The sequence below is a fragment of the Artemia franciscana genome, chromosome 21 (genome assembly GCF_032884065.1).
Source record: "Artemia franciscana chromosome 21, ASM3288406v1, whole genome shotgun sequence".
Lineage (NCBI taxonomy): Eukaryota > Metazoa > Arthropoda > Branchiopoda > Anostraca > Artemiidae > Artemia > Artemia franciscana.
This window is the reverse complement of record NC_088883.1, coordinates 5,499,900-5,513,542: the sequence shown is the minus strand read 5'-3', so window position 1 is coordinate 5,513,542 and position 13,643 is coordinate 5,499,900. Positions and strand designations below refer to the sequence as shown.

The 13,643-nt window shown below is 33.5% G+C and overlaps 1 protein-coding gene across 6 annotated transcripts in view; it reads left to right on the top strand.

The window, feature by feature from the left end:
• LOC136040849 (mothers against decapentaplegic homolog 4-like) overlaps positions 1 to 13,396 on the top strand; it is a 90,640-nt gene extending 77,244 nt beyond the window's left edge. For all 6 annotated transcript variants that reach the window (XM_065725218.1, XM_065725221.1, XM_065725219.1 and 3 more), the window contains 4 exons: positions 1,879 to 2,047; positions 4,879 to 5,005; positions 7,520 to 7,650; positions 13,208 to 13,396. In XM_065725218.1, coding sequence (XP_065581290.1) covers positions 1,879 to 2,047; positions 4,879 to 5,005; positions 7,520 to 7,650; positions 13,208 to 13,288 — 508 coding nt within the window. In that variant the 3' untranslated portion in view covers positions 13,289 to 13,396. The remainder of the gene's footprint in view (positions 1 to 1,878; positions 2,048 to 4,878; positions 5,006 to 7,519; positions 7,651 to 13,207) is intronic.
• The last annotated feature ends 247 nt before the right edge of the window (positions 13,397 to 13,643 follow it).

Genomic DNA, 13,643 nt, shown 5'->3' with positions numbered 1-13,643 from the left:
GCTTCTTGTAAAAGACTCAACCTGGTTTCGTATTCATCTTACTGGACCAAATTTAGCATGGAAATCATTTAGTGAATTATCTTGTTGTTTTATAAAAATGTATGACCTAGAAAGAACCAATCGAATTAAAACTCACTTTTAATGCAGAAGTATAGGATAACAATAATCTGTTTCCCTCGCTGTTTGAAATTCACATCGTATCCACTCATAAGGCTTTTAGCCCCGAGTAAAGAATCATATGAGTAGCTCACTTTCCCTGCCTCATCCACTTCGAGGGATAAGGCTAGGTGGGTGAGGCTCAAAGAGTATGAAAAACTTATAAGAATAAAAATTGAATGTAGCACTGGAATAGCCGCTAGTGCCATCTAGCGTTTGGTGGTTTTCGTTCCTTTGTTTTTTAGCAAAACGCTAGACTACTGTATTTTCGTCTATTCAGATACATTGAAATGTATGGGAGTGTTGTTACAGTGTCAGCACCGCTATTGATTCTTAACCTCTGTCTTCCCACCTTAAATCTACAAAAATCCCACTCCTGTACGTTTCTTAATCTCTTTAATAGATTAATCTCTTTATTTTTTTATTTTTAACGTGTCTTCCCGCCTGAAATTTCCTAAAATCCCACTCCTACACGTTTCATAATCACTTAAATAGATTACTCTCTTTATATTCTTAATTTTTTCATCTCTGTCCTCCCACGTTAAATCCTCATAAATTCTGCTCCTATACGTTTCTTAATCTCTTTAATAGATTAATATCTTTATTTCTTTATTTTTAATCTGTTTCCACCTAAAATCTCCTAAAATCCCACTCCTAAACGTTTGTTAATCTCTTAATCTTTTTAACCTCTTAGGCTCATAACTTTTCGGACCACCTTCATACACATGGATTTACCTTGCGTTCCTTCTTGCCTTTAATTTTGTTTAAAGTTATTTGGACTTCATATTAATTCTGGTTATATTATGTGTTCTGTTTATTTTTCTCTTTGTTTGTTTTTCTTTAGTTTTTAATTTGTGTCTTAATCATATGTTAAATGGTAAAAGCATAAGACATGAGCTCTTTTGAAGGAAACACTATCGAACAAAAAGGGTATAGCCTTTTAATTTTATCATATATAAGACAAAGATTAATCATATACAAATAAATTGAAGCTGATGAAAGTCTTACATTATAATATGAAATAAGTCTAAATCTTAGTTAATCACATAATGTTCATTCTTTTTTCAATCATTTTTTGAATATAGAATTTTGACATACAGCTATCAAATCAGAAAAATGACCTGTTTATCGACATATTTGCTGTATATCTTTACAAGCTTTTGAAAAACTGTGTTTTTCGAAAGTCAATAAAAGGATTTTGTGTTGCGAATAGCGGAATTTTTCGAATATGTTTGCTTTGTATCTTATTAATTGAAATGAAATTGTACTATCACAAGATGACTTAAAACGTGGATGAACTTTTAAAGAAAGATAAATACATATTATTTATTGAGACTTGCTGCATATTATATAGTAGAATTTCATCACTTTTAATCTTTAGTTTTGTTTCCTGCCTAGGGCTGTATCTACAGGCTAGGATATCAATAGGTCCTCTAGGCGTGGGTGTTGGGGCTTACAATACCACAGGTGCAATAAATTGTAATTGATTTACTTTTTCTTATCAAAAATTGAACAGATGTGATTTATCGTCAAATTGCCTTGGTTCACCATTAGGCTTTTTGATCATGCAATGGCTAAAATGATCTTGTTCATAGTTAGGTCCATTCCTGAATGATTGAATTCCACCTAATCTAATTCCCCTACACAATTCCGAATGAAAATGTTGGCAAAACCATGATTGACCTAGATCCTGAATATAAACTGATTTTTCTCTTTTGATAGGCTGCATATTGGCAAAGGAGTTCAACTGGATTTACGAGGTGAAGGGGACATTTGGCTGCGATGTTTGTCAGATCACAGCGTTTTCGTACAAAGCTATTACTTGGACAGGGAGGCTGGAAGGGCACCTGGGGATGCTGTACATAAAATTTATCCTTCTGCTTACATCAAGGTACGCCCAAAAATTTGAAGAAATGATTAGAATTTTTACTGGAATATTAGAAGCTAAGATTTTTAGATGGTGTATGTCACCGACAATTCAAACTATATTACAGGGGTCGGTCGCAGCCACTAAAATCACTTTCTGTCACTTGTATTTTGGCCTGTCACTTTTTCTTTGAGATTGTCACTAAAGTCACTTTTCTGCCATTTCAAAATTCATTTGATTTAGCTACTGCTTATTCACTGAGCTAGAAAAGTAATGTAAAAACATATTAGATAACAGGTTATTACACGTTGGAAATTAGTAATGGCAATATGACACAGGAGTATGAAAAAAGGAATAATCTGAAATTCCAAAGCAACATCTTTAAATCTTTACAGATTAATTCTGCATAAGTTATGCATTTATTTTTCATTGCAAGCTTTTGATCGTGGCTTTAACCCTTATCAGTTGAACTGGTTGATCCGGGCGGTGGGGTGATCCCTCTCTGTCTTATTAGACCTTGCAACCTTCAAATCAATCAGAACAAAGTCTTTTAGTTAAGTGTCAGCTCATAGATTCTCAGTCACGCATTATCAGCTTTCGTTGTTGTAATGTCTTCACTTTTCCAAATCATAATTCCTATGTGATTTTTCTCCATTTGATTTAATATATTCAATGAACTGAAATCGATGTAAATACCATCGCCAAGCCAAGTTAATAAAATAATATGGGTCCTATAATCATATGGTAAAACTATAGGATGAAATTATAAGAATTTGAACTAGTTACAACTTTGTCTACTCTTAGCCCAATTAAGTCCCTCGGAGCTTAAAGTCCTCACTTAGAAGGAGGGCAAGGGCCCTCCACCAAATTTTAAAGTATTCTCTAAGTGTGGACCATCCCAAAAAGAGAGTAAAGAGAAGAAAATGACAACTCTTAGTGATAAGCTCAGAAAGTTTGCCTCTTCGCGGCATAATTACATGTTCATTTCGTTTTAAAAGATTATTTGCTTTTTCTGAAATGTGTATCGAAGAAGCAAATATAAGGGAAAATATACTTCGCGGCATAAAACAAATAAAGATTTGTTTTTAAATCTTTTATTGACCTCAAAATTCTTCAGTTGTAAAATAGACGAGATATGCACTAACTTCTCGAGTATTTTTAATTTTTTGCCATCCTTCTCCCCTAGTAATTCTGTCCTCCACATCAGTCAGTGTTCAGTTGCTGAAAGTTGGAAAACTGTTTTTTAAAGAAAGAGTTTTATGGACAAAGAGAATTTTTATGTTGTAGAGTAAATTGTGTTCTTATTTTAAGGTGACTTTTGAGATGACGGGGGGGGGGGGGGGGTACAAGCCCAGATTTCCAGGTTTTGGGCCATGGATGGCCAGTTGTAGTGTTTTTGAATCGGACCCAATTTCAAGGGATTTTAGGCTCTTTTTTGAAAATCCTGGAAGTTTATTTTCGTATCTCCTAAGCACTGTTCGTTTAGATGTGCCTAACAGTTACTATTCTGGAATAGGATTAAATTCTGAATAATATTGGATTTTACTCAGAAAAAAAAAGTTTGTTTAAGTGTATGTTTACTATCGATTATTATGAGCTGGGATTTGCCATTTAGTAGGTAACCATGATATGTGTGGGTGTCCTGTTGTAGTATAACTTTGTTATTGTCGTTACTCTCCTGTTTGCTTCGTATAATGAATGATAAGAAAAAAAAACTAATAAGTACATTTTAGGATTTTGCCCTCTTGTTCCAAAGCCAAGCTGGAGGACTCTTGGAGGCAAAAAATAAAAAAAAGGTAGTGACTAGGACCGGTCCAGTCCCTGTGCCTCTGTTCTAAATGCCTCTGAATAGTCACTTTTGTCATTTTCAAATTTCATTTAAATGACATTAAAAACAGAAGAAACAGAAGAAACAAGGGTGGTAGCAAATAAAGTTTGCAATAGTTTGGTGACCAAAGTACTGTTTGGCAAGCATCAGCTTCTCAATAATCGTGAGTTTCAAAAATTGACAATGATAGAAACAAGATAGTAAATACTTGCATCAGTGTATAAATTTATATTTAAGTAGTCAGTGTTGTCAAAAGTAGATTTTCTATAAGTATCATCTTTTTGCAACAAGGCGAAAAGTATACTGCCGTCAAAAATTAGAAATGATGTGAAAGGGAATAATTCTACTCTTGTTTGTTGTATTTCCAGGGAAAAAACCTGCGTGGAGACAAAGGTTTTATCTTGAGTTATTCTATTACACTTGTCTAGTAAAAACAAAACTGTAGAATGAGATTCAGAATTTGAGTAGGTATCTGACAACTTTGTGCCGAATAGCAAAATATCGTGTTGAAAGTATCAATTTTTAATGAGATTTGCATATGTCTAAAGAGGCGTGTTCAGCATGCAAATCGTCTTGCTTTCGCGACAGCCACTCACACCTTTCCCTGTCTGTGCTCCCCATCCAAGATCTTTTATTAATCGACCACTGTTTTTATATGTTTCTTTATTCATTTTTATAATGTAATATTTCCTGATAAGTCATATATATTCTTATATAAATTTTTTATATAAATGTAAATTTTATCTTATTTCCTAATGCCTGATGAGACTCCCATAATATGATGGTTTATTATAATATTGTGTAATATAATTATTATTATAATATTGTGTAATATAATGTAACATAATATTGTGTAATTATAATATTGTGTAATAATAATAATGATGGTTTATTATATTATTGTTTAATATTTGTGAAGAATTGCTTCGGCTGAGATTCCTAAAGTTTGACGTAGCATTAAATTTTTTTTTTATTTTTAACCTCTAGGGGGGCTTTTCTTAATCTAATTCCTGTTTTTGTTTCCTAGGTGTTTGACCTGCGACAGTGCCATCGACAGATGCAACAGCAGGCTGCAACAGCTCAGGCAGCCGCTGCTGCGCAAGCTGCAGCTGTGGCTGGACACTTAACAGGACCTGCGCCAGTTATTGGAATTAGTAAGTCAGGCGAAAATTATTCGGTGTGTTTTAATTAGTCTCGCTTGTGTGGCAGTTATTTTTGTGCACACCGTAGGTCATGTAGATAACTGGTTGTATACCCTGTTGTTTAATGTCACGTGTGTCTCAAAAACGCACAATGTCAATAACATGAAACAAAAAATAAATACATTTTTGCTTGTTTTTGGCTGATTTGTCAACTGTGCTTTACTTGGTTCTGTAAAGAAATATTTAAATGTGTTCCAAAGGTATTAACTATGGACTTTTTTCTAAATGTATAAATTAATGATAATGATAACCCGCAATATACAGAAAACCATAGGGAAGAAAAAAAAATCCCATACAAATTAAAAGAAATATTTATATTAGTACTGCAGAAGAATGTTGCCTGTTCAGTGTTGCTTTCACCACTGACTTCCTGCGTTCGACTGTTGTTTAATTTGTTTCATACCAATTAAAATTTTTCGAAAAATGGGTGAAAATTTCCTAGGAATGAACAGTGAAATTATTGTGTATCTAAAGTGGCATTTACTAATTTTTTGTAGACAGTTCGTGATAACGCATTGTAAATAAGAAATGACATTAATAGTAACCAAAACTCAAAAAAGGATTTTTATATATCAAAAGAATGGGTTTTTATGCTAGTTCCAAATATATGAGATTTATTAAGATTACTGTTACTCATCTCAGTAGTAAAAAGGGGAAACACTCCCAGAAAGGCAAGAAATCTTAATAAAAATTGCTCCATCACATTCCACATATCTGAGAATCTTACTGTAGTGGATCCAAGCTCGTATCTCCAAAAATGTGAAATTGTGTATTTTTTGACAGAACAGAAATAACGGATGTGTGATTATTATTATTTTTTTTTGTTTCTTTTCCCAGGGGTGATTTTAATGAACCAACGGTTATAGGAATATTGGGAGAGGGTTCATTCTAACCGAAATGAAATTTTTTAGTGCATTTTTAAGTGACCCAAATGATTAGAGAGTAACTAGCCCCCTCTCACACCCTTTTCTCCCAAATTCGTCTGATCAAAACTTTAAGATAGTCATTTCGTTGAGTATTGTTGAAAAGTCCAATAACTCTGCCTTTGAGGATAACATGACCCCTCCCCCCCACAGCTCCTGGGGGAATTGCTGTAAACTGTAAAATATGCTCATTGTGTACATGTTGTGTTTGCTATTGGGAAGTACACAGACATTTTAGAATGTGGGGGAGGGGTTTCTGATTTTTGGGGAGGGATGATTTTTTTGTGGGGAGAGAAGTTCCCGGGGCTTAGCTTTTCAGAGAAAATTTTACTCTTGGGAGTATTCCAGAATTCCTATGCTAAGTTTTTTTTTTTATTTATCTTACCTTCTCTTTGCCGATCCAACTTTTACATGTGGAGATATTCTGGGAAAATTTTAAGCCGGGTTGGAAGTGTCTGAAGGATTTTTTCTTGGGGGGGGGGATTTCCATGAGTTTTTCATGAGGGAGCTATGGAACTGGCCACGGGAGATTTCCAGGAAACAATTTCCACGACTGGGAGATTTGTAGCATGATTTGAAAGACGGTCAGAAATTGAAGTCTTTCTCAAATGAAAATACGGTAGGGGAAAATTTTCAAGAGGAATCGTCCACAAGAAATTTTTTGGGGGGAATTTTCAGCGAAGATAGGATTGATCAATATCGGAGAGTTTGCACAATTCTCTGTCTTATGTCGTTGTGCAACCTAGTTCATTTCTTGTATATTATTGACACTATTGAATGCTTTTCACATGTCCATAATATATGCCTCGTTTCACGGCGAAACCATTCGGAATTTTCCAGAAGTCTTCAAGCTTCTAAAGTCTTTAAGTCTCATCAAAGACATATCTTTGGAACCCAAGCTCATTATCTCCAGAAATTCCAGTATCTATCTCGATAAAATAGCGTATTTAAGCACTTTACTAAGGATGCACGATTTACTAATCTGCCTGTAAAGTTTGCATTCATTTAGAGCCTTTCTGTAAAAAAAAAGCTGTACACGCTCTTTGTCGATCTTATGGCCAAGGAAAGCATATTGTCCCCAATATGGCGAGAGATGGTAATCAGTATAGATTTAATGAAAATGGGAACCTCTTTAGAGGGTTTAAAGGCTTTAAGTAGATTAGGATGAAGTAGGAGTGTGCATAGCTATGGTGGTCTCAGGCGGCTTGGTGCTGCATAGAGTTGTTAGTAGTTGTATCAGGCTGTAGATCGTAAATTGAAGAAGTAGGTGATACATAAAGTGACGGTAATTGATTCTTTAGACCATTCTCACCTGTAATCGTAACGCTCTTTTTTAAGGAGTATAACATTGGCTCAAGCACATCCATGGGGCCTGTGATTCTTGTGATTCTGGGAGCCTGTTATTCAGTCCCAAGGATTCGTGTTCATATAACTTGCCTGGTCTCACTTATTTAGAAAAAAAAATCATCCTCTAAGAGAATTTTTCTATGAAATTTTTTTTTCGGTAAAATTGTGTTAAACTAAGGATTTTTGTTTTATTTAGATTTGACTGCGGCTGCTGGGATTGGTGTGGATGATTTGCGGCGATTATGTATCCTGCGATTGTCCTTTGTCAAAGGCTGGGGTCCCGATTACCCACGTCAATCAATCAAAGAAACCCCTTGTTGGATTGAGGTAAGCAGTCAAGAAGAAATGATCTCTTAACACCCATATATTTTCTTATTGACGTTCAAATTCATTTTAGGTGTTTTAGCAATTTAAACCTGAAATTACTATTTTAATAATTTTAATTAAGTTTAATTTATTTAACTTAATTACTTTTTTTTATGTTTCACAAAGAATGACTATGTTTAGTATCTTTAGCTAAAATTTAGTTTAAAACTTAAGATCTTTAGTTCAGAAATCAGCAATTCCTAATTTCTATTTTCATAAATGAGAACTTAGTTTAAGCTTTGCTTAAATTAACTTTAAAGTTAATAGTTAAATTGTAACTCGGTTTGTTTAGTAGTAGCACTGCACTATTGTGACAGAAAAGTCATTTTTTAAATAAAAAAAAAAAAAACAAGGAAATAACTACTGCTTTTGATTATAATAAAATGCACATTCAGTGCGCTTGAATATGGGTACGTTCTTTCATGATTGAATACAATAGACGAAACTCGCCCACATGATTAATGTCTTTGGATTGGATAAAGCTCCGCCCACGATTGAATTGGATAACGCTCCGCCCACGCAATGTCATTGGATGTGGATGCACACTTCCTTGATTGTTTTGTATGATACACAAACAGTCATAATATAAGACATTATCAACAGAACAGCTGAAAGTGGTGCAAACTTTTAATAAAACAATAAATAGCATTTATGCTATAACGCCCCGCCCACGCTTGAGTAGGATTGGATAAAACTCCTCATGCGCAATGTCATTGGATTTGGGTGCACACTTCCATGGTTGTTTAATACAATGGACAAACGAAAAATTAAGGAAGAAAAAACGAATTTTAATTTCAACAAAGTAATGAACAAAAATAAAAACAAAACTACAGTTTAGTACGTCTGGGAGCCTTTCTCAACAGAAAAAAAAGGAGAAGTACGACAAAAAGGAAAAAAAAAATTAATACATAACACACACACAAAAAAAACCACTACAACTAAACATACGAAGAAAAAAAATGATAACAATAAATAAATAAGAAATCCAAAGCGAATGTCTATAGTGAAAACATGGGTCACTCTCCTTTGAACAATCAGTGAATAAATGAGAATATTATATACAAACTTTCAGCGCTGATGTTACAAAACTTAAGAAAATACCAAAGCTAACTATAGTCGAATAGACAATTTGACTATAGTCAAATAGTCAAATATGAGCAATCAGTGTATCAATACACTAATTGCTCAGAGGAGAGTGACCCATGGTTTCACTCTAGACATTCGCTTTGGTATTTTCTTAAGTTTTGTACCATCAGTGCTGGAAGTTCGTTTTATAATGTGAGTTTCTTATTTATTTATTGTTATTAGTTTTTCCTCTTCTTCTTGTGTTTAGTTGTAGTGTATATTTTTTTTCCTTTGGTGTGTGTGCTGTTTAAAATAAGAATTTTGTCGTACTTTTTATTCTCTTTTCCTATTGAGAAAACCTCCCGGACATGGGGCCAAAATATTCGGAATATGTATTTTTTTTAATTAAATTGTAGTTTTGTTTTTATTTTTGTTCATTGCTTTGTTGAAATTAAAACCTGTTTATTCTCCCTTAATTTTTCGTAAATGGAAAGGTAATATGGTCTAAGAAATTATTTACACTGGACAAACAGTCATAATATAGCACATTATCAACAGAACTTCTCAAAGTAGTGCAAACTTTGAATAAAACAAATTTATAACATGTATGCAAAAGAATACTCCGTCAGAAAAAAAAAAACTCATCAGGCCTTGACAAATGATGTAAACAGCCTATATCTCCTTTACCCCCTTATAGATGAAAAAAAAATCATTTCGTGTTATTTTCATTATAAAAGGGCTTGTTTCTTCGTATTTTTGTTAAATAAATTGAAAAGACGACGAATTTCTCCTCCTGGGATTCTGAAGAATATGTTAGTTGTAGATTGTATATATCAAGTTGTAGCTTAAGTTTAGCAATATAACTATATAATGTGGTTTAGGTTTGTTTAATAATTCTAATCCTCCCCTATATAAAAAATTTTTTTATTCATTTATTTTAAAATAATGCCCCTGTTTTCTTCTATATTTCTATTTCTTTAATTAGCAAATTTTTACCGATGAAACTTTATAATATGGTTTAGGTTAAGCCTTAGTTTAGTTTATTTAGTAATTCTGACCTGCCTCTATATTAAAAGTTTTTTTTTCAATGTCTGTATTTAAAATAATGTACCTGTTTTTCTATATTTCCATTTGTTTAATTAGTTTAAGTTTAGTAATGAAACTTAATAAAATTGTTTTGGTTAAGTTTTACATTCACTTTGATAAATAGTTTGGACCTTACTTATTACTAAACTTTTTATTCCTCTGTGCTATTAAATATATGGTACCCGTTTTTGTCTTAAGCAACGTAATGTTAAAAAAAAAAAAAAATATTTAAACTCAGAAATCAGCAATATGTAATTTATAGGTTCGTAAATGAGGGCTTGGTTTATCCTTTGCTTAAATTTTAGCTTAAATTTAGTGATAAAACCTAAACCTCTTTCATTTCCAACAAAAGAATCTTGGTAACTGATTAGAGTGCAAACTCGCCCTAGTGCCAAAAAAATCACCAACGCTATCTTGCGTCTTGCGAAATTATAAGCCTGGCCTAGTATAATTCTTTTAAACTGTAGATTATTCTACCCAAAGCAGCCAAATACTTGCCTTTTTGGACAGTTTGAAATGCAGGTTAGTGTAAACAGTCCAAAACTATTTAACTAGTTGGTCTACCAGTTTGGAGTTACTTAGTAGATAACTTCGAAGACCACGCCGCCTTTCCATGACGAAAGTATAACAGTTCAAAATAGGGATGAAACCTTTTAATCGACAGTGAACAGATATACAATTTTTTAACTGGATATTTCAAACACATATACAGTGTTCATCATCAGCAGTACAACAAAAAATTTTACTTCTGATGATGAACACTGTACATGTGTTCGAAATATTCAGTTAAAAATTTTTATATCTGTTCACAGTCGATTAAAAGGTTTCATCCCTATTTTGAACTGTTATACTTTCGAAGTTACTTAGCCTAATTAATCAGCCAAGATTTTCCTCATCAAACCTAGGCCTACTTTGTGTAGCCTCGATATGCCTACTGAGTGAAATTGGTCCTTGAAATCAAATCAACACGGGTTATTTATTACTTACAGATAGACTTCACATTTAGATGCTATAAATGTACAGATTAGGCTATATCCTTATCATATCAAATATTCACTTCTGTTTGAAATTTTCTGCTTTGTTAGAGACAATGCTTTCGCCATCCACAAGGCCGCGTTTGGTGCCAGTAGTTTTCAATTGCTATCTTATCTATGTTAAATCCCGGAAGATCTAACTCTCATTGGTTACACAATCTCTTTGATTCCAACATTAAGAATTAAAACATTAAGATTAGTCATCAAGTTTAATCAACATTAAGATCAAATATATTACTTAAACACGACAAATCGATAAAAACCATAAAGAAGAGAGAAACGAAGATGATAACAACCAGTGAAAAAACCGCAGATTATCGTCAAAACCTCGGCTTGACTGTCCTCGGTGCAGAATAATAAAAAATATTGATAAAAATCCAAATTTAAGATAACTACTTCAATAAATATAATATACCTTATTTTGAGAAAGTCTTCCTATTTTAGTTTTGTGTTTGTTTTAAGGTTTGGTATTTATTGTCCATTTGTTATTATTATTATTATTTTTTATTCTGCATTGTGAAAGGTTAAGCGGAGGTTTCACTTTTTTTTACAGTTTTAGCCAATGATTATACTGGGCAATTATTTGATTTAAGAGTTTTATGTTTGGCATGCCTTCATGCCTTCTCATGATTTCCTGCTCGTGTGGTATATATAGACAAACCTCTCGTTCAAACAGTTCGTGGTAACGAACTGTAGTAAGGAGCGACCCGGCTCAATAGTAACCAAAACTCTAAAAATTTGAATTTTGATATCAATAGCTACGTCAAAAGAATCGCATTTTAATGCTGATTTTAAATATACAAGTTTCATCAAGTTTAGTCTTACCCATCAAAAGTTACGAGCCTGAGAAAATTTGCCTTATTTATGAAAATAGGGGAAAACACCCCCTAAAATTCATAGAATCTTCACGAAAATCACACCATCAGATTCAGCGTATCAGAGAACCCTACTGTAGAAGTTTCAAGCTTCTATCTACAAAAATGTGGAATTTTGTATTTTTTGCCAGAAGACAAATCACGGGTGCGTGTTTATTTGTTTGTTTTTTTTTGTTTTTTTTTCTTTTTCCCAGGGGTCATCGTATCGACCAAGTGGTCCTAGAATTTCGCAAGAAGTCTCATTCTAACGGAAATGAAAAGTTATAGTGCCCTTTTTAAGTGACCAAAAAATTGGAGGGCATCTAGGCCCCCTCCCACGCTCATTTTTTTCCCAAAGTCAACGGATCAAAATTTTGAGATAGCCATTTTGTTCAACATAGTCGAAAACCATAAGAACTATGTATTTGGTGATGATTTACTCCCCCACAATCCCTGGGGGAGGGGCTGCAAGTTACAAAATTTGACCAGTGTTTACATATAGTAATGGTTATTGGGAAGTGTACAGACGTTTTCAGGGGGATTTTATTTTGTTTGGGGGTGGAGCTGAAGGGAGGGGGCTATGTTTGAGGATCTTTCCTTGGAGGAATCTGTCATGGGGGAAGAAAAATTCAAGGAAAAGGGCGCATGATTTTCTAGCATTATTATAAGAAAACAATGAAAAATAAACATGAAAACGTTTTTTCAAATGAAAGGAAGGAGTAGCATTGAAACTTAAGACGAACAGAGATTATTACGCATATGAGGGGTTCTAAAAATACTTAAGCATAAAGAGCGAGGTATTTAAAGGAGATAATAAAAATATAAGATTATGAAAGTTTGTTGCGTAAGTTGCTAATTTATAAGTTACGTATATTTTTTACTAATAAAAACGTTCGTTAAAAATCAAAAGTTCTAGTTGCCTTTTTAAGCAACCGAAAAATGGGAGGGTAACTAGGCCTCCTTCTCCACCTCTTATTTCTCAAAATCGTCTGATTAAAACTAAGAGAAAGCTATTTAGCCAAAAAAAGAATTAATGTACAAATTTAATTTTAATAATTTATGTGCGGAGAGCCAAAACCAAACATGCATTAATTCAAAAACGTTCAGAAATTAAATAAAAAAACTAATTTTTTTTGCTGAAAGTAAGGAGCGACATTAAAACTTAAAACGAACAGAAATTACTCCGTATATAAAATGGGTTGTCCCCTCCGCAATCCCTCGCTCTTTACGCTAAAGTTTGACTCTTTGCCACAATTCTACTTTTTAAAACAATTAAAAGCTTTAGCGTAAAGAGCGAGGGATTGCGGAGGGGACAACCCATTTTATATACGGAGTAATTTCTGTTCGTTTTAAGTTTTAATGTCGCTCCTTACTTTCAGCTAAAAAAATTAGTTTTTTATATTTATTTGTACAAGATCCGTGTAAATATAAGTGAAATTATTGCTTAAAAATTTGACTCACTGTATATTTCTTTTCTAGGTCCATTTGAACCGAGCTCTTCAGCTCTTAGATGAAGTCCTCATTTCGATGCCTATTGAAGGACCTCGCCCTCACGAATAAGTTAAAAATTGTCGAGTTATTTTTTTCCAGTTTTATTCGATTTATCATGTTATTGATTTATATATTAATGTCATGTTTTTTTTTAATTTTAAAGGATTTTGTTTTCAAGTTGAAGCCTCTTTTCTACTCGTGGTACACTTACATGGTCGGGGAGCTGGCAACTTACTAGCTCCAAGTTACTCTGACTCCTACAATTTTGGGTTCCAGCTCTGACCCAAATTATTATAACTTGGGCTCCTTTTGGCGTGAAATTTTAGGTGGTGAACTCCGACTCGGGGAGCTGTTAAATTACTAGCTCCAAGTAGCTCCGACTCCTGCAATTTTTGGGTTTCAGCTCTGACTGCGATTATTGGAA